Source organism: Lindgomyces ingoldianus (genome assembly GCF_010093535.1).
Source record: "Lindgomyces ingoldianus strain ATCC 200398 unplaced genomic scaffold BDR25scaffold_10, whole genome shotgun sequence".
Lineage (NCBI taxonomy): Eukaryota > Fungi > Ascomycota > Dothideomycetes > Pleosporales > Lindgomycetaceae > Lindgomyces > Lindgomyces ingoldianus.
The window spans coordinates 280780-304644 of record NW_022985171.1 but is presented as its reverse complement, the minus strand read 5'-3'; the positions used below and the strand labels follow the sequence as shown (position 1 = coordinate 304644).

The window sequence follows — 23865 nt, the reverse complement described above, 5'->3', positions numbered from 1 at the left end:
TGCGGGGTATGGGGAAACTATATGCGCTTCATTTCTCTATAATTCAACAAATCTACTAATATAGGAAAATATACATCTAAATAACGATCTCTTGCCTTAACTCCTGAACCGTGACCCTACTATTAATAACCAACATGCCCATGACCCTCGCAAGTCTTACCGCTAGCTCCTCCGCCTCTCCATCTCCAACCCTATCGCCCCAGAACTTCAATTCCACCACCATCGCCCCTCTGCCATCTTCCTCCGCCTCAACAACAACATCGTACTCAAAGGGATCATGCACCGCTACCGTGCGCCATGCTGAAATGTCTCCCAAGCGTGTATTTGCATCTTCTTCTTGTTCTTCTCTGTCCTTGCTTCTGGTCGTCGTCGCATATTTTCTGAAATTAATCATCGACGACACGTCTACGCGCACCTCTGCATCCAACAAGCCCTTTACCCACGGCGCGGCGCTACTCGCCGCCATCCCTGCCACGGCATCAGACTGTGCGTCAGACAGTATGTGCTTCAATGTCTTCTCTTCGGAAACGCCCAGTGCGCAGATCAGCGTGCTGAAAAATGGGCCGATGGCGCCGGCCATGCTGTCGCCGTGGTCTTCTTCTTCTTCTCGTCCGGCAACAAGGTATGCGAATGCTGGATGAGGACTACAGACGCCGGCGCGTAGCGATAGTACAAGGGCCCAGGCGGCACGCAACACGCTTGATGGCGTGACGTCGTGAGTGGCGCAGCAGGCGCGCATTGCGTCGATTGAAGGCATGAGGTGGTGCGGGACAATGACGGTGCGGAGGAGGTCGTGAGGAGAAGAAGAAGAAGAAGGAGAAGAAGAAGAGGAGGAGAAGGAGGAGGAGGAAGAAGAAGAAGAAGAAGAAGAAGAAGAAGAACAAGAAGAAGGACAAGCAGTGTTGTTGGCTACGGAGACACTGCTCTGATGATCGGCAGCAATGGAGTCGACATAGTCTTGCCAGTATTGCATGGCCTCTCCCTTCTGTTCTTGCTTAGCCGCCATGAGGCGCGCAACGTGTTTCGAGAACTTGGGTGCGGGCTCGGTCCAAGGGTTGTCTTGCTGCTGGTGCTCGTATGCGGCGGTGAACTCGCGGAGTAACGTTTGCAGGCTGGCGCCGTCAATCAGTGCGTGAGACATCTCAACGCGCACAAGTACGCGCGCCCCATCAGCACTAACGCCTGTGGTTAGAAAGTGCGGGCTTGCGCCCACCTCGTCGTTGTCGCGGTGCGAATTCCTGGTCGGACATACAACTGCTAGTTCTGCGGCGCTGTTGATGGGAATGTCACTTATGTGCTGAATGCGCGCGGCTTGAACCCCGGGGCGGCGGACGACCTGCAAGCGACTGGAGGAGCATGTCGATGATGGCGGGAGGAAGGTAGTGCGGAGAATGGGATGACGGTCGATGACGGCCTGCCAGGCGCGGTGCAGGCGTGGCACGCTGATGGCGCCCGCCAGCTCAAAGACATTGCAAATCTGGTAGTAGTCGCGGCATCGAACCTGCGCCGCGAGTATTGATTCTTGCATAGGCGAGCATGGATAGACGTCCTCGACGTCGGCGAGGCTGTTGATGCCCATGGCGCGAAGCCCCTGCTCGAGGGCGTCAACGCTGGCGAAGCGGCCGAACGGTAGCAGCGGGAAGTCACTGAGCGTCCTTTGGCCCTGATGTATGGCGCCAAGGTCGGCGACGGCATGTGACAGCGAGTCTTTGAAGGCCAACATCCACTGAGCGATGCGGTCCTGGTGCTTCATCGCGCGGCTGTGCGTCATGGAGAACTTAGCAACGCCGTGCGAAACGGTCGCCGATATATCGAAGAGGGCCAGCCTGCGCAAGTCCTGACTGAAGTCGTCAGGCGTCAGCGGCACAATCTCAAATGTCGAATCTTGGCGCTCCTGCTGCTGGTAGAGGCCGTGGTAGTTGAATAGCACCTCAACTGGCCAGTGTTTCTTGAACGCCTCGCGGCACTGCGAGTTGAGGTAGCGCGAAGCGAAGTATGGCCTGCCCTTGCCAGGTACGCTCCGGCGCATGTCCTTGACCTGACGGACCAAGTCCACCACTTCTGAGCCGCCTGCTACGAAGATAGGAGAGACGGCCGTGAACCAGCCCACAGTCCTGGACAGGTCAATGTCGGCGCTCCATGGCTCTCGGCCGTGACTTTCGCTGAACAAGGCCGGAGGTGCGCGTTCTGTGAAGGTCTGGGCAAAGGAGTGAATCAGCGCCGCAAGGAAGATGTCGAGTGGCTCGGTGCCCATAGCTGCGTTGCAGCTTCCTAGCAACATTGTCGTGGTATGAGAGTCCAGCTTGAAGCCGAGCTCAGAATTGTCTCTGTACGTGTTTGCCTGGTTGTCCATCCCCCAGAAACCGTAGTCTGCCGCGGGTACCTCAAACGGCAGCACTTTGGCTGGGCTGAGCTGCTCACGCGCCTGGTCCGCCTGCAACTGGCTCCACACCTGGAACGGGAATGGCGGGACCTGGCTACCTGGACGTCCGTGAATTAGCTCGGCAAGGTCGGCCATAATTATGCGCCACGACACCAGGTCAATGGCAAGGTGGTGAGCCACAAGGTACAGGAGATGGTCACCGCCATCCACAGTGAACGAACCAACACCCATGGTCGGGCCGCGCTCGATGTCTAAGCTACACTGCATTTCGTTCGCTATGGGTAGCAAGTCTTGAATTGTCGCCGCGTGCTGCACTCTAAAGTCGTATGAACCTGTAATGTCCGGGCTGATGAGCTGAGCCCACTCGTGACCATCGACGCGTTGGAAGCGGGAGCGCAGCATCGAGTGCCTCTGGATCACTGCTTGAAGGGCTTTCTCTAAAGCAACCGTCGAGACGGAAGTCTTCAGACGGAGGGTGAAGCTTTGGTTAAACTGTTGCTTTGGGTCTGATGCCATTTCAAAGAACATTCTCTGAGCCGGCGACAGAGGGAAGAGCGTGTTGACTGTTTCGACTGGTACCAACGGACCAGCCACCTCCGTCTTTGCCAAAGCGGCGAGCTCAGCAATGGTCTTGCTACGCAGTAAATCGCGAATAGACACAGTGACGCTCTCTTCGCGAAGCTGGCTGATCACCTGCATAGCAGAGATCGAGTCGCCACCCAAGCTGAGAAACGAGAGTCCCATGTGCACCTACCACTTGTCAGTACTGTTCCAGATCCTACAGAACGAAGCTAGAGTTCTTACCTCCTCGGGCTGCATGCCGAGAACTTGACCATAGACCTTCTGAATGATACTCTCAATAGCCGATTTCGGCTCCGCGTTGCCCACTTCTTCCGTCACCATGGCCTCGTTCACTCGCGTACAAGTCTCCGAATCGAGTCTATCCAACCAAGACTTGACCACGACACGGTTCATTTTGCCAGATGCTGTGAGCGGCATCCTCTGCAGTACGATCCAAGTCGTCGGCACCATGTATTCGGGAACATGATCTGCCAGCGCGTCGCGCAGCTCGGCCAACTGTACGCCTGCAGCAGATATCTGATCCTTTCCGAGTAATGCAATTCCATCACCCTCTTCCTTATCTTCGCTGGCATGCCTCAAAGTCAGCACAGCCACCAGACGGCTCTTCAGTGGCCCATTTGAGAGGCGTAGGACCATGGAATGGTGGATCTGGGGATTTGAGTGGAGATGGTGTTCGATCTCGCCCAACTCAATGCGTTGACCGCGCAGCTTCACCTGGTCATCCTTGCGGCCGACAAAGTTGATGGTGCCATCGGGATTCTGGCGAACAAGGTCGCCCGTCTTGTACATCCTGCGAACTCCTGATCCTTCACCCCTCAGCCACGCGGGATTTTCGGTAAAAACGGCCCTCGTCTTCTCAGCATTCTTGACGTATCCGCGGGCAACGATAGGGCCCTCCACGAGGAGCTCACCGACAGCGCCAATGGGAACTAGCCTATCGTGATTGGCAGCATCTACAACCCAGCACAGGCCGCCCATAGGGGCGCCAATGTTAGTTGGATCAGAGTCTAGCGTTAGACTCGGGTTGCATGTCGCAGCGATAGAGCACTCAGACGGCCCGTAGCCATTGCTTATTTGCACGACGCCGGCCCATTTGGCGACATCTGTGCGTGAGACCGCTTCACCACCCAGCACGATGGAGCGCATACCCTTGACTTCTGTGGGATTGATGACTCGGGAAAGCGAAGGAGTGAGAAAGGCCCAGGTGATACCCATGTCGTTGATGACGGAAGTCAAAGAGCTGGACACGGTGGCTTGGTGTGGGATGCAGATGCAAGCACCGTTCATCAAGGCAGTGAATGTCTCCATGATGCTGACGTCAAAACTGTAGGACGCGAGCTGGAGAACACGGTCCTCGCGTTTGATGGTAACGGACAGCGATCTTTGGTGGATTACGCCGCTGCAGAAGTTACGATGCTCCACCATACAACCTTTAGGCGTGCCCGTGGATCCGGATGTAAAAATGACATACATCAGATTCGATGGCTCCACGTTGGACTTTGGCGGACCGTCGCGGATATGCAGGTCACGAATCATATCGCCATTGATAGTAAGCGTGTCAATTTCCGAGGTGAAGAGGGCTGAATGCTGCGATGATGCCATGACGAGGCTAGCAGATACCTCGTTAATGATGAATTGTCTGCGCTCCTGTGGATGGCTGGGGTCGAGGAAAAGTACAGCACCACCGGCTTTGGCAACTGAAATCATGGCGACAACGGCCCAGATTGACTTCTCGAAGCAAAGAGGCACAACTACTTCGGGCCCAACGCCGAGGGATACAAGATGGTGTGCCAGGTAGTTGGTGATATCGTCAAGCTCGCTGTAGGTGATAGTACCATCCCAAGCACAGATAGCGGTAGCGTCAGGGGACTCGGCCGTTCTCTGCATGATTTCGTCGTGTGCACACATTTCCACAGGCTCCGGCGCAGCAGCATTCCAAGCCAAGACTTGCTCGCGATGACCCTCAGCGAACAGATCCAGCTCGCCGAGCAAGCTGTGTGGAGTTTTGAACAAGTTCTCCAAGGCCTTGCTGAAAGCATAGCCCACATTGCGGGCCTGGGTGGCGGACATGCACGAAGCGCGGTACTTGAGTTTTGCCATAACCTTCTTATCGGATGCAAGTACTCCAACGCCGATGTCGTACTGTGGGGCAGTCAGTTAGACCAAATTACTCCTAGAAAGAAATTCCAAAGACATGGGATACGTTACCTCAGTGGGATCTTGTCCTCCCCTGTTCTCAAACGTGATCTCTGGCTTTCTGGCTCCCTCGGCCCCTGAATCAGGCATGAAAGTCATCGCTGTGTTGAAAAGCGGTTGACCGCCAAGGGCCAACGCCTGCTGGATCTTGGCCAGCGAGCAGTGTTGGTGTTGCAAGCTGTCGGCGAAGCTGCCTTGTATGGCTTTAGCCATAGCGAGCAGCGACGTCTCGGCGCCAGCGTTGCTGCGGCAGACCATCATGTTAATGAAGGGTCCCACAGCATCGGCAATTCCATCGACGGGAACGTCACGTCCAGACGACAGAAAGCCGAAGCACACGTCCTCGGCGCCTGTGAAGATTCGTAGCACCATTGCCCACGCGGTTTGGAAGAGACTGTTCAGCGTCAGGTTTTTTGTCTTAGCGAAGTTGCGCAGCGCTGGAAGCGACCCGATATGTAGATCAATCTCTTTCGTAGCGCCGTCCTTTGTTTCTCCGCCAGTAGCACTGAAGTGGCACGGAGATACGTCTGCCAGGTGGCCCTTCCAGTAGCTAAGGCTGTCTTCGATTGACAGCCCGCTTAAGTAACGGATGTGGTCGCGGTAGAGTGGAGCAGCACTCATTTTTGTCAGCCTTCCTTCGTATGCTGTAGTGAAATCGCGGAATAGGAGGGCATTCGACGCCGCATCGGTGAGGGCGTGGTTGATGATGAGCCTGCAGAAGACTTTTCCTGAAGACGTTTCGCACAGTGTCAGATGATGCGAAGGCTCGGTGCTGCTCGAGTTCAGACGGTGCTCTGCCTCGAGTGCGACCTGGGCAGCGTCGTCGTCGGTGCACTTCAAATGCGAAATGCGGGCTTCCGCATGTTTGAGTACCACCTGCATGAACAGACTTCCGGGTGTAACTGCCCTGGTGAGGACGGTACGAAGCATCGAGTGGCGGGCAACGACCTGCTGCCAGGCGAGTTTAAGGCGGTCGATCGACGGTGGGATGCGTGGATGGGTTGAGACGACCTCGGCGACCACCGCAAGCTCGTAGGCGCCAGGTATGCGCTCTTGGCTGATCATGATGCCCTCTTGTATGGGAGAGCACGGGTAGGCATCTTCAATCTGATCGAATGACTGGAGCCCCATCGCAGGCAGGCGTTCCTTCATCAGCTTGTCAAGACTGTCGTACGTAGCAGGTAGTAGCGGGAAGTCGGATAGGGTGGGTTCCATGACATGCGACGTCATGCAACGAACCGCATCGTGGAGGGCCATCTCGAATGCATCGATCCACTCATGCACTCGGGTCTGCATTTCAATACCACCGTTGTAAGCGAACGAAAATCGCGCGGCGCCATGAACAATGAATGCCTGAATCTCAAACAGAGCGAAACGCTCCATATCACCACCCACTTCTGGCATGGGAAGCGACTCGAATGTGAGGAGAGAGTCGCTGCGCTCGAGTTGCTGGTATTGGCCTTGGTAGTTGAAGAGGATCTCCATCGGCCAATGGTCCTTAAAGGTGGAGGGGCCTTCTGGGTTGAGAAACCTAGAGCAAAAGTATTCCCAGCCGTTTGCAGGAGTTTGTCTACGGGTATCCTTGATACGACGGAGGACCTCAAAAATTCCGTCTTTGGCGGTGGCAGGAACATAGGTTGGCACAATCGTAGTGAACCACCCAACCGTCCGGGAAAGATCCATAGCGGCATCCCAAGCCTCGCGTCCATGGCTTTCGCTGTAAATTGGAGGCGCCTCCCGGTCGGGGAATGTGCGGCAAAAGGACGAAACAAGCGCAGCAAGGAGAATGTCAAGCGGTTCGGTCCGAAGGGCTTGGTTACATCTCCCGAGGAGACTGGCCGTCGTAGCTACGTCCAGGGAGAATTCATGGCGGACGATATCTGCGGCTCTGTTTGGCTTGGTCGCCATTCCCCAATATTCGAAGTTTGCCGAAGGGATGTCGAAAGGGGTGGGAAGGACATTGCTGGGCGATAGATGCTCACGGGCGTAATCGGCCTGCAGCTTGCTCCAAACTTGGAAGGGGAATGGTTTCTCAGAAGCGAGACAGCTACCTCCGAGCAATCTTTCCAGATCCACAAGAAGCACCCTCCATGAGAACAAGTCCATGATGAGATGGTGTGCAGAGACGAAGAGGATTTGCTCGCCATCCTTGACGTTGTAGAGATCCACAGCCAGCATCGGGCCATGCTCAACATTGAGTCTTGTTTGTGCGGCAGTCATGAGTTTCATAGTCTCAGATATGCCTGAGATTTCGTGGGACCTGAAATTATAAGAGCCAGCTATATCGGGGCTGATGAATTGCGTCCATTTCCCAGAGGCCGACCTGACGAATCGGCTGCGCAGCATCGAGTGATAGTGAACAAGCTCGTTTACTGCAGCTAGTATTTGCTGGACCTCGGTAGGCCTGGAGAACTTAAGACTCAGACTCTGGTGAAACATAGTATTGGCGTGTGGAGCGATGGAGAAATATAGTTGCTGGATGGGTGTAAGGCCGAAAGGCTTATCGGGCTCTTCAACGGCCACCACTTTAGACTGCTTATATGGCTCCGTCATGGCAGCCAGCTGTGGGATATTCGGGCACTGTAGGATATCCTTGACAGTGACTTTGCCAATATTCTCCGAGCGGAAGAGGCTGACCAGTTGCATCGCGGTGATGGAATCCCCGCCCAAGACAACAAAAGGTTGGTTCATGGACACAAGGTGTAGGGGAACGTTGAGTACGTTAGCCCAAAGCTGCTGAATGTGTGCCTCCCTTTCGTTGTTTGCTACCGCCACGATCGTGTCTTCTTCAATGGTCGTAGCGGTGATTTGCTTGTACATGTCCTCATCCAGTCGCTCAGTCCAAATCTTGATAGCCTTCTTGTCTAGCTTCCCGGACGCATTCATAGGAAGCCTCTCGACGGCGATCCAAATGTTAGGCACCATGTAACTAGGTAGGCGCTCCTTGACAATGCTGCCGAGCTCCCGAATCAAAGACTCCGCGGCTTCGCGCTCCTCCGAGTTCAGCAGTTGCAGATCAGCAGCACCACTACGTGTTGGGCGAGTCGACATAACCGCAACGAGGAGGCCCTCGAAGTATCCTGCTTGCGGCATGATAACGGCCGAATGCTGCACACTCGGGTGGGTGGAGACGTGGGACTCAACTTCGCCAAGTTCGACTCGCTGTCCACGGATCTTAACTTGGTTGTCGCGACGGCCAATGAACTCCAGGGTGCCATCAGGGTTGTAGTGAACGAGATCTCCGGTTCTGTAGAATCGGCGCGTGGTTTTGGAGCCATCGTTCAGAGTCCAGAGAGGATTCTCAATAAAGGCCGCCGCAGTCTTTCCTGGTGCGTTGAGATATCCTCTAGCTAGGATGGGCCCTTCGATTAGAAGCTCACCAACACATCCTATAGCACACAGACGGTCAGAGTTGCGAGGCTCAGTCACCCACATCTTTCCGCCAACGCCCCGGCCAATGTTTAACGCAGAAGTGCTTGATGTGACGCCAGTATGTCCAGTGGACCAAATGGTCGTCTCGGCAGGGCCATACAGGTTATTAAGATAAACGTGGTCAGCCCACCTCGAGACGTGCTCTGGTCTAAGCGCCTCACCTCCCAAGGAGAGCGTTTCGATTGTAGGGACTTCCTCGGGGTACATAAGGTTGGCCACTGTGGGTGTGAGATAGGTAGAGTTGATGCGGTACTTGTTGATAAACTCAACCAGGTTTTCCATCCTGTCCTTCTCGGAAGGGACGCAGACGCACCCACCGTGTATCAGAGTGGAGACTATTTCCCCAATGCTGACGTCAAAAGTGTAAGCTGCGAATTGAAGAACTCGAGACGATTCCTGGAGACGCATCGCTGCACCATGCGCTTCTGCAGAAGAGCAAAGAGCCTTATGCTCGATAACGATGCCCTTTGGAACACCTGTGCTCCCAGAAGTAAAGACGACAAAACTAGCATTGTCTGGTTGAGCCGGGGTGCGTTCGGGGGTATTGTACCCAGCAGAAGCCTGCAGCCTCTTGGGAAGTGCGCCATCAATGATGACCGCGTGGCATTTTCCCTTGAACATGTCGCTATATTCGGGTCCAACGAGAACAATTTTAGACGCCGTCTCACGCAGGATAGTTTGCAGGCGATCGATTGGGTGAGCTGGATTGAGCGCGACACACGCTCCTCCGGCCTTGAGAGTAGCTAGCATTGCGACAACCACCCAGGCAGATTTATCCAGACAGAATGGAACTAGGACTTCTGGACCGACCCCAAGAGATGAGAGGTGGTTTGCAAGCTGCTCTGAGTGTTGGTCTAGTTCGGCGAAAGTGAAGGACGCGTCCCAACCGTCTACAGCAACAGCATCCGGGCGCTTCATTGCTTGCTCCCTAATGATTTCGTGGGCGCAGGAATCAACCACGACAGGCTCATCACGGTTCCAAGCCAGAATTTTCTGCTTTTCGAGAGGGCTGACCATGTCGATGTCGACAACCTTCATCTCTGCCCTAGAAGACGCAGCATCGATGAACTCGCGTAAGACCTGCACAAATTGAGCCGAGAAATTCTCTATTTGAATGCTCGGAATAGCATCAGCATCGTATTGGAACTCTACGTCAATGCTGGAGCGATTGACATTACATTCGGCAACGAGGGGATAGGTGTGGAAATTGGACTGCGAATGGTCGACCGGTTTCATTCTTAGCATGTTGCCCTTATAGTCGTCATTATCATCTTCCATTCGCGGTTGTATCACCAAGAGGCTGCGCAGGTCGCAGATCGCGCTGAATTGTGGTGCAAATCGTTGAATTCTCTGCAATCCGGTGTGCTCGTAGGGAATCATATCAGTTGCTTGAGTCTGAATTTCCTCGAGGAACTCCCTGACGGTGGCGGTTGTAGGGACCTTGACCCTCAGGGGCGCAGTAGTGATCGTTGGTCCGACGATGGTGGTGATTCCCCTTACAGGCGCGTTTCTACCCGACAGCGTTAGTCCAAAGACCACATCATCCGTTTCTGAGTACCGGGCCAGGATCAAGGCCCAAGCAGCTTTAATCAAATTCGGGAGGGTGTAGGATAATTCAGTGGCGTTGCTCGACAGCTCGATCTCCTGGCTAAAGGACAGACGGTGCTGCCGAGTGGATGTCGTCAGAGGTGGGAAACTGGGGGGGTTCGCGCCGTCGAGCTCAGCCTTCCAGAACGTCTCCGCGGCACTAGGGTCGGCGTCTGTAAGATACCTGACAAAGCTGCTGAAAGGCTGGCTCTGGGGGTCCGATGGAAGATCTTCGTAGGCATCCGCCACCTTCTGCATCATGAGTTGCATGCTTGCGCCGTCGAACAAGGCATGATGTACGTTCCAGACGAAGAAGATCTTGTTGTCTTCTTGGATCAGTGTATAGCGCGTCAAGGAACCACCGTATTCGACAGACAGCTCCCGAGCGTCGCGAAGACAGTCCTCCAATGAGGCAGAGCTGTGCCAGTCGATACTGCTATCAAGGACGACCTGGAGCGAGCCAAGCTGCGAAGAGTAGACAACACGAGTTCGCAGAATATCCATGCCCGCGACTGCCCAAGCCCATGCACTCTTGAAGCGGTGAAGATCGACTCCCTGCGGTAGTTCGAAACAGTGCTGTGCCATGTACGCTCCAGGAGCTTTGACAGAAAGGGCCAAAAGTCCCTCTTGGAGCGTGGTGGTCGGGTATAAATCTTGCACGACCGAGGTATCGACACCGCACTGCGATGCGGCGTGCTGAATGTGGTGTTGCAGGTTGTCTCCATCCTTGATCATAGAGAACCGCTCCACCAACTCTACTGTGTCATTCATGTCCGTAGCGTTTCCTGTAGCAGTGGTCGCCGCTGCCAAGTCCTGAAGAACAGGGTGGCGGAAAATGTCAACAATGCTAATCGCAAGACCCTTGCCACGGGACGCTGCAACGAGCTTCATAGCGCCGATAGAATCTCCACCGAGGCGCATGAAATTGCTGTTCGCGCCGATGGACGCGGCGGGAATACCCAAGACCTCAACCCATAGATCGCGTAGCCTAACCTGCATGTCGCTAGAGACAGGCGCGATGTTGTTGCTCGACAGGCCGAAGCCGGAGAATTCGTCCGCCGAGAGTTCTTCTTGAGCCAGCTGCCGCAAGCGCTTGCGGTCCGTCTTACCAGAGGTTGTCAGCGGGATGTAGTTCAGCGGGATGTACAAGGTCGGGACCATGTACGAAGGCAGCGTTGTAGCGAGTGCGCGGTCGGCGCAGAGCAAGGCCTCGCGTGTCAGTTTGGAAAAGGGTAGTGCTGTGACCTGGCCGGCCGCCTGCTCCTGCTCTTGAGAAGGACCGGACATATAGGCGGCGAGGAGTGCCTGTCCTGAATACTGCGGCTTAACCATCTCAACAGTGACCTGACTCAGACCCAATGGCTCGAGGTGCGGCTTGAGGTGGTGTTCGATTTCGCCCAACTCGATACGCTGCCCAAACAATTTTACTTGCGTGTCCTTACGGCCTATGATACTAAGTGTACCGTCGCAGTTGTAGCGGGCGAGGTCACCGGTCTTGTAAAGACGTCGTGAACTCGTGCTATCCTTGAGGAACGTGGGGTTTTCGATGAAGGCAGCGGCTGTCTTCTCAGGCTCGTTTAGGTAATGTCTTGCTAGTAATGGCCCTTCTATGAGCAGCTCCCCTATAGTACCGATGGACGCGAGATGGTTGTGATTGCGCACATCGACGATCCATGTGAGGGTAGCAAGACCTCTACCAACGTTGGCAGCGGAGCTGAATGTGGAGAGGTTCGATTGAGCAGTGCACCAAATGGTGCTTTCAGCTGGGCCGTAGACGTTGACAAGAAATACGCGATCGGCCCATTCGTGAATCAACTCTTGACTAACCGCCTCGCCGCCCAATGCCAGGGTCTTCAGAGTAGGTGTGTCCGATGGCTGCAAAAGAGATGCTACAGTTGACGTTAGGTAACACCAGTCAACGCGATAAGTGTTAATTGCTAGGCCCGGCTCGGCTCTCTGCGTGTCAGACGGAACGCACACACAGCCTCCAACCATCAAAGTGATGAAAATCTCGCCGATTGAGACGTCGAAGGTGTGCGCCGCGAACTGAAGGACGCGGGAGGAAGCGTTAATTCGCATTGCTGCACTCAACTCACGTGTACACGTGCTCATGGCTTGGTGAGTGAGGACAATTTCCTTCGGCTTGCCTGTTGAGCCGCTGGTAAATACCACGAAAGCAGCATTTTCAGGTTTGACCGTGGGACAGAGGCGTCTGTGGTTATCGGGGAGCGTCTGGAGGAACGTAGCATCAACAGCGACTATGTTGTCAATCTCGCCCTCGAACAGATCCTGGTGCTTTGTTGCCACAAGCAGGACCTTGGCTTTGATGTCATCCAGGATGATGCGGTGCCTGCTCATAGGATGCTCGGGATTGAGAGCCACGCAAACGGCTCCAGCCTTCAGAACTGCCAACATGGAGACGACATTCCACATGGACTTGTCGAAGCACATGGCCACCATGGTTTCGGGTCCCACCCCCTGGTCTATCAAGTGGTGAGCCAGCCGTGTCGCCGCTAGATCAAGTTCGCGGTACGTCAACTGCCCGTCCCAGGCATCAACTGCCTGCGCGTGCGGCGTCTCACGGACCATCTCTTCCACGCCATGATGCACGCAAGCCTCTTCAGCCACCGGCTCAACGGCATTCCAATCCCAGATCTGCCGCTTGTCACTCTGGCAGAGGAGCTCTAGCTCACTCAGTTGGGTTTCTGCAGGAGCGGTGCGCAGCTGATTGATAATGTGCTCGAACTGGTGGATGATTCTATTGACTTGGAAGGCAGACAAAGCGCTGGTATCGTGGTCGATAATAAGATCGATAGTGGCCTCTTCAATATTGCACTCTACGGCGAGTGGATATGGGTGGACGACATCGTTCCCGGTGGTTGGGAGTTTGAGAACAGCCGCATCGTCATCCGCATCTGCTACGCGCGGTTGAATGATCAACAGATTCTGGAAATCACACGCAGCCTGCGCGTGAGGCCCCAGCTGACGAATGTTTTGCAGGCCGATGTGCTCGAATGGGATCATATCCGTTGCCTGTTCCTGCATGGCGCTGAGAAGGTCCTCAATATTTCTCTCACGATCTAGCCGGACTCGAATGGGCACGGTTGCAATCGTTGGACCGACAATCTGATTAATGCCATCTATGGGGGCATTGCGACCACTCACCGTGGCTCCAAATACCACGTCGTCGCTCTCGGAGTACTGCGCGAGAAGCAACGCCCAAGCCGCTCGCAGAATTGTGGAAGTAGTGAATCTAGACGCTTCACCATGAAGTTGCACGGACTGCTTCACCCTGGACAGACTCTGGGACCCTACGGAAAGCTTTCCTGGGAAGCTGAATTGGCTGGTGCCGTTGAGCTGGGCGTGCCAGTAGTCTTTCCAAGCCATAGGCTCGATGCTCTGCAGGTAGCCAATGAAGTGATTGAAGGACGGCGAAGATGGAATGGCGGAGCCTTCGTATGCTCGCTGGAAACGTTCGAGAATGAGAGGCAGACTGAAGCCATCATACAGAGCGTGGTGCGCTGTCCAGACGAAGTATAGCTTCGTGCAGTCATTGACGAGCCCAAAGCGTGCCAGAGGGCTTGCGTAGGATTGGGTTGCATTTGCAGCCTTGTTAAGGTAGTGATCAAGTGAGGATGACTCTTCCCAAGTCACTGGTTGCTTGTGTACGACTTGCAAGGCTCCTAAAGTCTGCGAGTAGACAATCCGGGTTCGCATGATCTCAATCGCCTTGACGGTGGTTTCCCACGCATCTTGGAACCGGACAAGATCCAAAGAGTCAATATCAGACAAGCAAAAGATGTTCTGAGCGACGTAAGATCTAGTCTGTCTGGCCGAGAGAGCCATGAGGCCCTCTTGAAGAGGGGTGCACGGATAAACATCCTCGATTATCTCCCTCTCCATATGGCACAGCGCGGCCGCCTCGTCTAGAACACTGTCGACACTCATGTGTTGGCGGAGCAGCGAAAAGGGCTCGATGACTTGGGTCTCCGTGCCTGAAGTCACAGCGCAAGCCATGTTGCAGAGCCGCGAATTCCTGAAGATTTGTGCAACTGTAAGTGTCATGCCCTTCTCCTGTATGCGAGCGGCGAGTCGCATAGCTGTGATAGAGTCGCCACCGACACGGAAGAAGTCGTCGTCAGCTCCAATCGTGTCGGTAGGCATGCCGAGCGTAGTCGCCCACAGAGATTGCAAAACCTGCTCCATGGTCGTCGACGGGACACGTTTCTGAGTAGATTCCGTGGCTAGAGTGTATCTGCTGATAGCATCGGGATCCAGGCTCTGAGCAAGCGCTTGGAGCTGCTTGCGGTCTCGCTTAGCAGAAACTGAGATGGGCATGTGGTGTAGCGGGATGTAGAGACTTGGGATCATGTAAAGCGGCAGCTCTTGCATGACTGCAGTCTGAGCACGAACGAGCTCGCGTTTGAGCTCATCGTTCATTGTTGTCAGTAGACCGTCCTGGTCCCCATGTGTGTGGCGTGCGAAGAATGCGACTAGAACGCGATCGGCTGATCGTTGAGCAAGCGTCACCATCTCAACTGCGACGTCAATGACGCCACAAGAAGCGCTCAGATGTCGTTTTAGTGCGAATTCTACCTCAGCCAGTTCGATTCTCTGACCACGAAGTTTGACTTGGGTATCTTTGCGCCCAATGAGTTGCAGGGAACCATCGGATGCGTATCGTACTAGATCGCCAGTTTTGTAGAATCTGCGCGTCAACCCCGACAGGCTGGCCCATCTAGGGTTGACAATGAAAGCATCATTGGTCCGGACTTCGTCGTTAAGATAGCCGCGGGCCACAATGGGTCCTTCAATGAGCAGTTCGCCAACGCAGCCGAGGGGCGTAAGAAGGTTATGATTCTCCTCCTCGACTATCCAGGTGAGCGCGCCAACACCGTAGCCTATATTTGAAACTACGCTATCGGGCCTCAGATCAGCGACAGCTGTGGTCCAAATAGTCGTCTCAGCGGGACCGTACATGTTGACAAGTCGGACATGCTCTGCCCAATTGCTAAGGTTTTCTACCGTGATCGGCTCTCCGGTGAGGCCGAGAGTTTTGAGTGTGGGCAGTTGACTGGGGTGCGGGAGAAGCGAAGCGACGGTGGGCGTCAAGTATGCCCAGTTGACGTTCATACGGTTGATAGCACCTGGTAGGTCATCCAGTCTTTCCGCTTCGGTCGGAATGCAAACGCAGCCGCCGTGAACAAGTGTTGTGAAGATCTCGGCAATGCTGACGTCGAAAGTATATGCGCAAAATTGAAGTACGCGCGAACTGGAACCAAGGCGGAGAAACTTGCCATGGGCCTTGATGCTGGTACATAGAGACTGATGATCCAGAACGATTCCTTTCTGTTTACCTGTGGACCCTGAAGTAAACACAACAAAGCCAGGATCAAGCGAAGAAACTTCGCGAGCGTTACTATGGAGTTCAAGATTGGGTAGGTTGTCCGTAAAGTCCATATCGACGCAAATAGCGTTCTCAAACATCTGGCGTTGTGCGGCACCAACAAGAATAAGGGGTGGCGAGACTTCGCGGATGATACTCTGGAGTCTCTCCATCGGGTGGTCTGGATTGAGTGCAACGCAGGCGCCACCTGCTTTCAAAATGGAATACATAGCCACAATTGTGAAGGCAGATTTGTTGAAGCAGAACGGTACGAATGTCCCAGGACCAATCCCACCAACATCGACGAGGTATCGTGCCAAATTACTCGATAGACGCTCAAGTTCCATGAACGTGAAATTGGCATCAGGTCCCTGGATTGCAGGCGCGTTCGGAGCTGCCGCGACTTGATGTTCAATCAGCTCATGCAAGCAAGCTTCGACTGGTTGTGGTGTGATGCTGTTCCAATTCATTATCGTGTTCCAGTCACGGTCGCTGAGGAGGTTGACAAGGCGCAGATCAGTGCTGAAGTCGTGAGCATGCTCCGCCAACTGGTGCGCAACATGGCCAAACTGGTTGATGACTCTCTCCAACTGGTCTGCCGAGATGATATTCGCATCGAAATCCACATGCACCTCGACCATACTGCTCCCCTCAATATTGCATTCCACAACGATGGGGTAGCTGTGAAAGTCATGAGATCCCATAGATTCGAGCTGCAATCCTAGAGTATCGCTTTCCGGAGTCTCACGAGGTTGCACGACCAGAAGAGTGCGGAAATCGCAGGCATTCTGGGCCGACTGACTGAGGTGTTTGATAGACTGCAGACCCGTCTGCTCGTACGGAATCATGCCGGCTGCCTGCGCTTGAATATCACGGAGGAGATCTCCTACTGTGATACCAGGTTTCCTTAATTGAATTCGAAGCGGTACTGTAGTGATCATAGGCCCAATTAGTTCCTCGATACCCTGGATGGGAGCATTGCGCCCGCTGAGTGTCACACCAAACACGGCCTCATCGGACTCGGATTGACGAGCAACAACTATAGCCCAAGCAGCGCGGAGAAGAGTCGAAACGGTTATCTCAGAGGCGGCCAGAGTCTGTGCCGAGAACGAGACAAAGTGCGTGAGAGATTGCTTCAAACGTCCATTGGCAGCCGATTCGGTGGTAATTGAAGGGAACACTGGCGCCTGAGTACCCTCAAGGTTGGTGGTCCAATATGTTTCTTGGTCGCTAACAGACGTATCTTTGATGTATTTGATGAAAGCGCTGAACGGAGACCTCTCTGGAATCGTCATCCCCTGATAAGCGAGCGCGACTTTGTCTTGAATAGCCTGAATGGACACGCCGTCGTAGAGAGCGTGATGCGCGGTCCAGACAAAGTATTGATCGTCGATAATAGCATACCGAGCAAGAGGACTCCCGTAGCGCATAGGCCGACAACGGTCAGTGGTAAGGTAGGCCTGCAGCGAGTCTGCAACCTCCCACTCGATGCCTTGGTCTATCACGGTTTGTAGTGTACCAAGTCTTTCGATATATACAATCCGAGTGCGCAGGATGTCAACAGCGTGGACAACAGCTTCCCATGCAGCTCGGAACTTAGATCTGTCGAGGGACGTGGGCATTATGAAAACATTCTGAGCGACATAGGCGCTGGACTGTTTCGAGGACAGTGCTAAGAGACCCTCTTGAAGAGCTGTGCATGGATACGCATCCTGTAAGCGGCCGATATCGATGCTGCACTGACTGGCTAATTCGCGTCGGAGATCGTTAAGACTGCCCGTGACCTGATCCAGGAGCGCGAATGGCTGTATGGCCTCAACGGTATTTTGAGCGCCCTGAACCGTCCTATGGGTGGACGCCATCTCATGAATTGTAGGGTGCCCAAAGATATCGGCGACATTTAGCACTATTCCGAACTCAGAGCGAGCCATGGCCACAAGCCTCATGGCTGCAACAGAATCTCCGCCAAGTCTGAAGAAACTGTCGTCCGCTCCAATGAGGCCATTCTCGATACCCAGAACACGGCTCCAAAGCATGGCTAGTCTCTTCTCTGTCTCTGTGCAAGGCGAACGCTTGGGCCCATACGAATGACTCAACTTGGCTACAGATACGGATGGTAGCTGAGAGACCATCTGTCTCAGCGATCTGCGGTCAAGTTTTCCCGAGACAGTGGTTGGCAATTTACTGACGTGCAGATAAATGGCTGGAACCATGTATAAAGGCAGCTTTTCCGCAATCTTGCTTTGAACATGAGGCAGCATCTCCTGGACTTTGTCCGGTAGACCTTCTAGAAGCGTGCATTCATCGCTGTTGGCGGCGTCTGTGGTGAAGAATGCCACCAGCGTGACGTCTTGACCAGCCTTGGCCACTTCAACAACTGCGTCACATGCACCCCACTGCTGAATTTCGGGTTTCATGACGCTTTCAATGTGACTTAGCTCGATGCGTTGACCGTGCAGCTTCACTTGGGTGTCCTTGCGGCCGATGAACTCGATGGTCCCATCAGAATTATATCGGGCAAGGTCGCGAGTCCGATAGAAGCGGCGCTCCAGGCCCGTAGCCCAGGATGGGTTGGCAATGAATGACTCGGCCGTGCGAATTGGGTCGTTCAGGTAGCCGCGTGCGAGGATGGGGCCCTCGATGAGGAGTTCACCCACGCATCCGATGGGAACAAGAGAGTTGTAGTTATCGGCATCGACTATCCACATGGCTGCACCAGGGCCGGTAGTACGGCCAATATTAGAGGCGGATGTTGCGGGGGTAAGGCCCGTGAGTGCTGTAGACCAAATAGTGGTTTCTGCTGGCCCATAGATGTTGATTAGATCGGTGTGCTCAGCCCAGGTTGCGATATTCTCTTGTTTAACGGCTTCACCTCCGAGGCAAAGAGTTTTGAGACTGACTTGGTCGGGCTGAATCAATGTCGCGACCGTAGGTGTTAGATATGCCCAGTCGACCTTCATATCACTCATCACACGGGCCAAGTCATACATTCGATCTTGATCAGATGGCACGCACACGCATCCGCCTCGAGTCAGGGTAGTAAAGATTTCCCCAATGCTAACATCAAAGGTGTAAGCAGCAAATTGCAAGACACGCGATGATGATTGGATACGCATAACAGTGCCATGGTCGCGTGCTGAGGTACAGAGCGCAGCGTGAGAAAGCACTATACCCTTGGGTTTGCCGGTTGAGCCACTAGTGAAGACAACGAAGCCCGCGTCGCTAGGTCGAGCTCGCTGAAGGCAGTCCATGCTCGAAGGTTCCATTTGCGGAAACTGCGATAGTGAAGCAGATGATACCTCGACAATGTTAGGGACAAGGCTGGCAAATCGAGCCGCCTGTTCACTGCTAGTGAGCACAGTGGTAGCCGAAGTGTTCTCCAGGATAGCCTTGAGCCACTCGTCGGGATGCGACTTGTTCAGGGCAACACAAACGCCTCCGGCCTTGAGTATTCCCAGCATTGCCACAATGGCCCAAGCTGACTTCTCGAAGCAGAAAGGAACAAGAACCTCGGGACCAACGTTACACTGTCCCGCTAAATGGAAGGCGAGTTTGGTCGAAAGATCATTTAGAAGGGCATACGAGAAGGATGTGTCATGTCCACAAACGGCAGGCGCATCGGGTCGAGAAGCCGCCTGCGATTCGAACAGATTGTGGAGGCAAGTTTCTTCGGTCGTGAGTTCGTTGTTGTTCCAGCTGTATACTTGGCGGTGGTGATGGTCGCTGAATAAATCCGTAGCCTCCACTTTGCGACCAGATGGACTGGTAACCTGGTTAAGCGCCTGCTTGAAAGTCTCGACGATATTGATGGCCTGGGCATCGGAGTGCATGGGTGTGCAGTAGCCCAATTTGACCGTTATTTCTTTGGCCGAGGGTGTGATATTGACTGTAAGTGCATACTATAACTAAGTAAGTATCATCATAGGTCAATTACTGGGTGTCGCATACCTCGGTGGGATTATGTTCCGAAACCTTGGTCAGTTCCAAGCCCGCATCTAGTTGATTTTGCATAGCTTCAAAAGAAACGATAGTATTGAACAGGGTTTGATCCGACGGCAAACCGATAGCCTGCTGAATCTCAGCCTGGCTGCAATGTTGGTGAGAAAAGCTGTCTATCAAATCGTTCTGCACAGTTTGCATAAGGTCTTCCAGTGAAGTGTCCGGTTCCAGACGTACACTGCAGACGAGCATATTTACAAATGCTCCCACAGCACCCTCAATGCCATCGAGAGAGATGTTGCGGCCGGAGGAAGCATATCCGAAGCAGACACGATCTGACCCTGTATAGGCGCGTAAGACCAAGGCCCATGCCGTCAGGAAGACATTCGCCACAGTCAAGCCCTGGCAAGCTGCAGAGGCCCGCATCTGAGCAACTGTAGCCTGATCCAGCGTCAGCTCGACCGAACGGAACTCGTTTTCGGTCGCGAAAATTCCATCGTTTAGATGCGGAAATAATGACGGATCCTGGCTCTTTAAGTAACCTTTCCAATAGTTGAGATGTTCGTGGGTATTCTGCATTGAGAGCCAAGAGACATATCGTTCATACGGCATGGCGATGCGAGAGAAGGTGGCGTCGCGATAAGCCGCACAGAGGTCGCTGGCAATGACAGGCATGGTCACACCATCGACCAAAGCATGGTTGACTTCCAATTTGACCAGGACGGAGCTGGGTTCCTCCGTTTCGGCAACACTAAACCGTAGTGGCACTGCACCGTTCGTGAATGCCATCGGCCGGTGCTCATCGAAATGGCGCTGTACACGGATTGCATCAACCTGGGTATGCCTGAGGACGACCTGATCATATACGCGCTGGCTGGACGAGCTCTGAATGAATGTCGTTCGAAGAGCAGGATGGATGGTCATGACCCGCTGCCAGGCATCCAAAAGACGATCAATATTGATACGCGGAGAAGCTCGAATTTTGAGAATGACATGGGACTGGTACGCTTTTGAAAACTTGCTGCATGCGATTAGGATGCCTTGCTGCATCGCAGAAGTTGGATAAACATCTTCAATGTTATCCAGCGCACTCAACCCGGCATTTGGTAGTGTCTCGTTGATCAGTGTCTCGAGCTCCGCTGGGACGGGCAAAGGTTCCTCACACTCCATGCGACGCTGGTTCCACGCCCGGAAAGGGGACTGCGTGTCCAGATCGCTCTGTTTCTGGTCCGATGTGGGTGCTATGGGTTGCGCGCAGGATGCAAGCTGGGCAAGTGTCTTTGCGCTGAGGAGGTCCTTCAAGGCAATATGAAACCCTTGACCCTTGCAACGAGAGACAACCTGTAAGGCAGTGATCGAATCTCCTCCCAAGCTTAAGAAGCTGCGGCGTGTCTTGACTATGTCCGCAGGCAAATTCAGAATGTCAGCCACACATTTGGAGAGGTCGCTCCCTACACCTTCATTCTGGCTATCACCATCTTCGGCTATGGTGGCATCTTCCTGGCCTATTGCATCCAGGTAGGTATCTTCGTCCATTTCATATACCCACCTGGAGACATGAGCACGGCTCAGCTTTCCCGAGCTGAGAAGAGGAATTCCGTCCACCAAGAGCCATCCCGTGGGAATCATAGAGCTGGGCAGAGTCGCGGCCAGGTGAGCCTTGAGTTTCGTGATCAGCAACTGCGTACCTGGACCTTTGGATAAGTGGAGTTCTCCACCACTTTCTCGCGCCACAATGGCTACCAGGCGTTTTTGGAAACGCCCTGATGCTGGAAGCAGGGCAATAGCATGCTTCACTGTTTCGTGGCTTAGTAAAACATGCTCAATGGCACCAAGCTCAATGCGTTGACCACGGACTTTGGCCTGGGTATCCTTGCGACCCACGAAAGTCAAAGAGCCGTCCGGGTTTGCACGAACGAGATCGCCGGTCTTATACATCCTCCTCTTCCCACCCACAGGTAGAAAGTCCGGGTCTTCAATAAAGGCGGCGGCTGTCTTGACCTCGTCGCCCAGGTACCCGCGCGCCAGGATCGGGCCTTCGATGAGTAACTCACCGGCAACGCCATCAGGAACTAGGATGTTGTGGTTTTCGGGCTTCGTTACCCAAGCCACGCTACCGATGGAATGTCCGATATTTGCCGGATCGGAATTTCTATGAAGCTGGGGGCTGCAAGTGGCTGCAATGGAGCATTCGGAGGGACCGTAGCCGTTTGCGAGTTGCACGCAGTCTGACCACTTTTCAATGTCGTCTCTTGACGGAGCCTCGCCGCCGAGAACGAGTATCTGAAGTGTAGGGACACTGGCTGGATCTACGACCTTAGCAAGCGAAGGAGTCAGAAACATCCATGTTGCTTGGTACTGCTGCACGGCTACGGCGATACCGCCCGCGCTGCTCAGCGAGGGCGAAGACGGGATGCACACACATGCGCCGAGGACCAGTGCACTCAAAATCTCCAGGATGGACACGTCGAATATGTACGATGCCATTTGGAGGACACGTGAATGGTGAGTGATCATGGCGCCATGTTTGGCCTGATGGATTACACCGGAAAGGAACGAAGAATGCGTGACTACAACCCCTTTGGGTGTTCCTGTGGATCCAGAGGTGAAGATGGTGTAAAGAGCGTTTTCCGGCCGTACATCCGTCTCAGGCGCGAGGGACTGCTCTGGTAGTGCCTCAAGAGTGCTGCGTGACACGGGCAGCACAGCAAGCGGTGTTCCGAGCCATTGATCCTCGTAGGTTGAGGCTACCAAGACGACGCGAGTATGGGTTTGCGCCAACATACTGTCGCGCTGTGCTTGCGGATGGGAGGGGTCCAAGAAGACCATTGCTGCCCCAGCTTTCATGACAGCCAGCATGGCCACGACAGTCCATGCCGACTTATCAAAGCAGAGAGCAACAAAATCCTCGGGGCCGAGCCCACGTCGGGTAAGGTCATGGGCTAACCGGTTGGAGAAGATATCCAGTTCGGCGTAAGTCAAAGATGCATCCCATGCGTCCACCGCAGGAGCATGGGCGCGGGAGTCTGCTTGTTGAGAAATGAGAGTGTGAGCAGTGGAAGGGACAGCAGTCGGCACCAGTGCGTTTCGGTGGAAAATTTGCGCGCGTTGCGCAGGGCTGAGAAGATCCAGTTGATCGACACTTGAGGTTTCACGCTCAGAAGTGGCAAGCAGCATCTTGATAGCACATGAAAGGCTACTGGCGATGCCAGCGGCGTGGGATGGTGATATCTTGCCTATGTGGTAGGCTATAGATATTTGAGGTGTGGTGGTCACAGTGATGTCAAACTAGAGAAATGGTCAATGGAGCGAAAACCAGAGACAGAAGTAGAGTCGTACATTAGGTTTCGTTGCCGAGGCGGCGACGGCAGTGTTGAAGGCTTCTGGTGCGTTATCGAGTGCATGGAAGCGCAGGCTGTCAATGATGTGATGCAGGCGGAGTGACCCGTCTTCAAAATCGACGGAGCAGCACTGCAAATGGGCGCCTTCAGTCGGGACAAAGCCAGTACTCGGCGTTTCACAGCCGGTGTAAAGACGAAGAACCAAAAGCCAGGCCGCAGATACGACATGGGCAGCAGGCACGCCTTTCGTGCTGCAGAAGTCTTGGAGGCGGACGAGATCGAGATGCACGGGGGCGAGGTAGGTTTGCATCTCGTCGTGAACGTCGAGCGTGGTGCTCAGGGTGGGAAAGTAACAAGCTGCTGCAGAATTCATAGTTAGCTGTTCCAGTGGGTTGTTCTTACCGTAGTGATTATGTGTTGTCGGAAAGATGAGGGAAAGGGTAACAAAGTACGTTGCAAGGGGATTCAAGGGTGAGCAAGGACAACTTGGCAGCTTTGACGTATATCAAGGAGTAGGGCACGAAAGTAGTAGCTAGTGAGGGCACGAGGGCAGTGACTTGTTAGGGCACGATGGTGAGAAGGGCATGGCGGGCAGATATGGAAGCTGCATTGGGGGGCCAGATATCGCAGGCTGTACGTGCGACTGTGTACCAGGCGCCGACCGGCATTGTGGGCATAGCGGGCAGCGTGTCGGTAGTAAGAAGACCTCAGAGATGTACGGTGGCTGGGTGACGTAAGAGAGGATGGGCGAGAAAGGCACGGGCAGTGAGGTAAGAAGGGATCAGAACAGGTGCTATAATTAGCCTCCGCCTCTACCCCGCTCCGCTCATTAGAGCCGCCCGCCCATGAGCGCAGCCGCCCAAGCCAGCATGCACTTTCTACATGCCATGCGTTCGATGAATTCCTCTAGTTCAGACAACTCCAGTAGTACTGACGACTCGGACCAGTCCAGCTCCACTGCTGGCACCGTGTGCAGTAGTGCATCGGTGCTCGAATATGCACCACCCAAGGTCACGTGC

General features: G+C 54.1%; 1 protein-coding gene across 1 annotated transcript; it reads right to left on the bottom strand.

The window, feature by feature from the left end:
• Positions 1–76: 76 nt before the first annotated feature.
• Positions 77–23589, bottom strand: BDR25DRAFT_365780 (acetyl-CoA synthetase-like protein; the record flags this gene model as incomplete). The annotated part of the gene is made up of 5 exons (XM_033696916.1): positions 22845–23589; positions 19515–22793; positions 5174–19465; positions 3188–5107; positions 77–3133 (listed from the first exon to the last, which is right to left on the bottom strand). Exons 1-5 carry the CDS (start codon positions 23217–23219, stop codon positions 77–79), a joined length of 22923 nt encoding a protein of 7640 aa, XP_033549521.1. The 5' UTR covers positions 23220–23589.
• Positions 23590–23865: the final 276 nt, after the last annotated feature.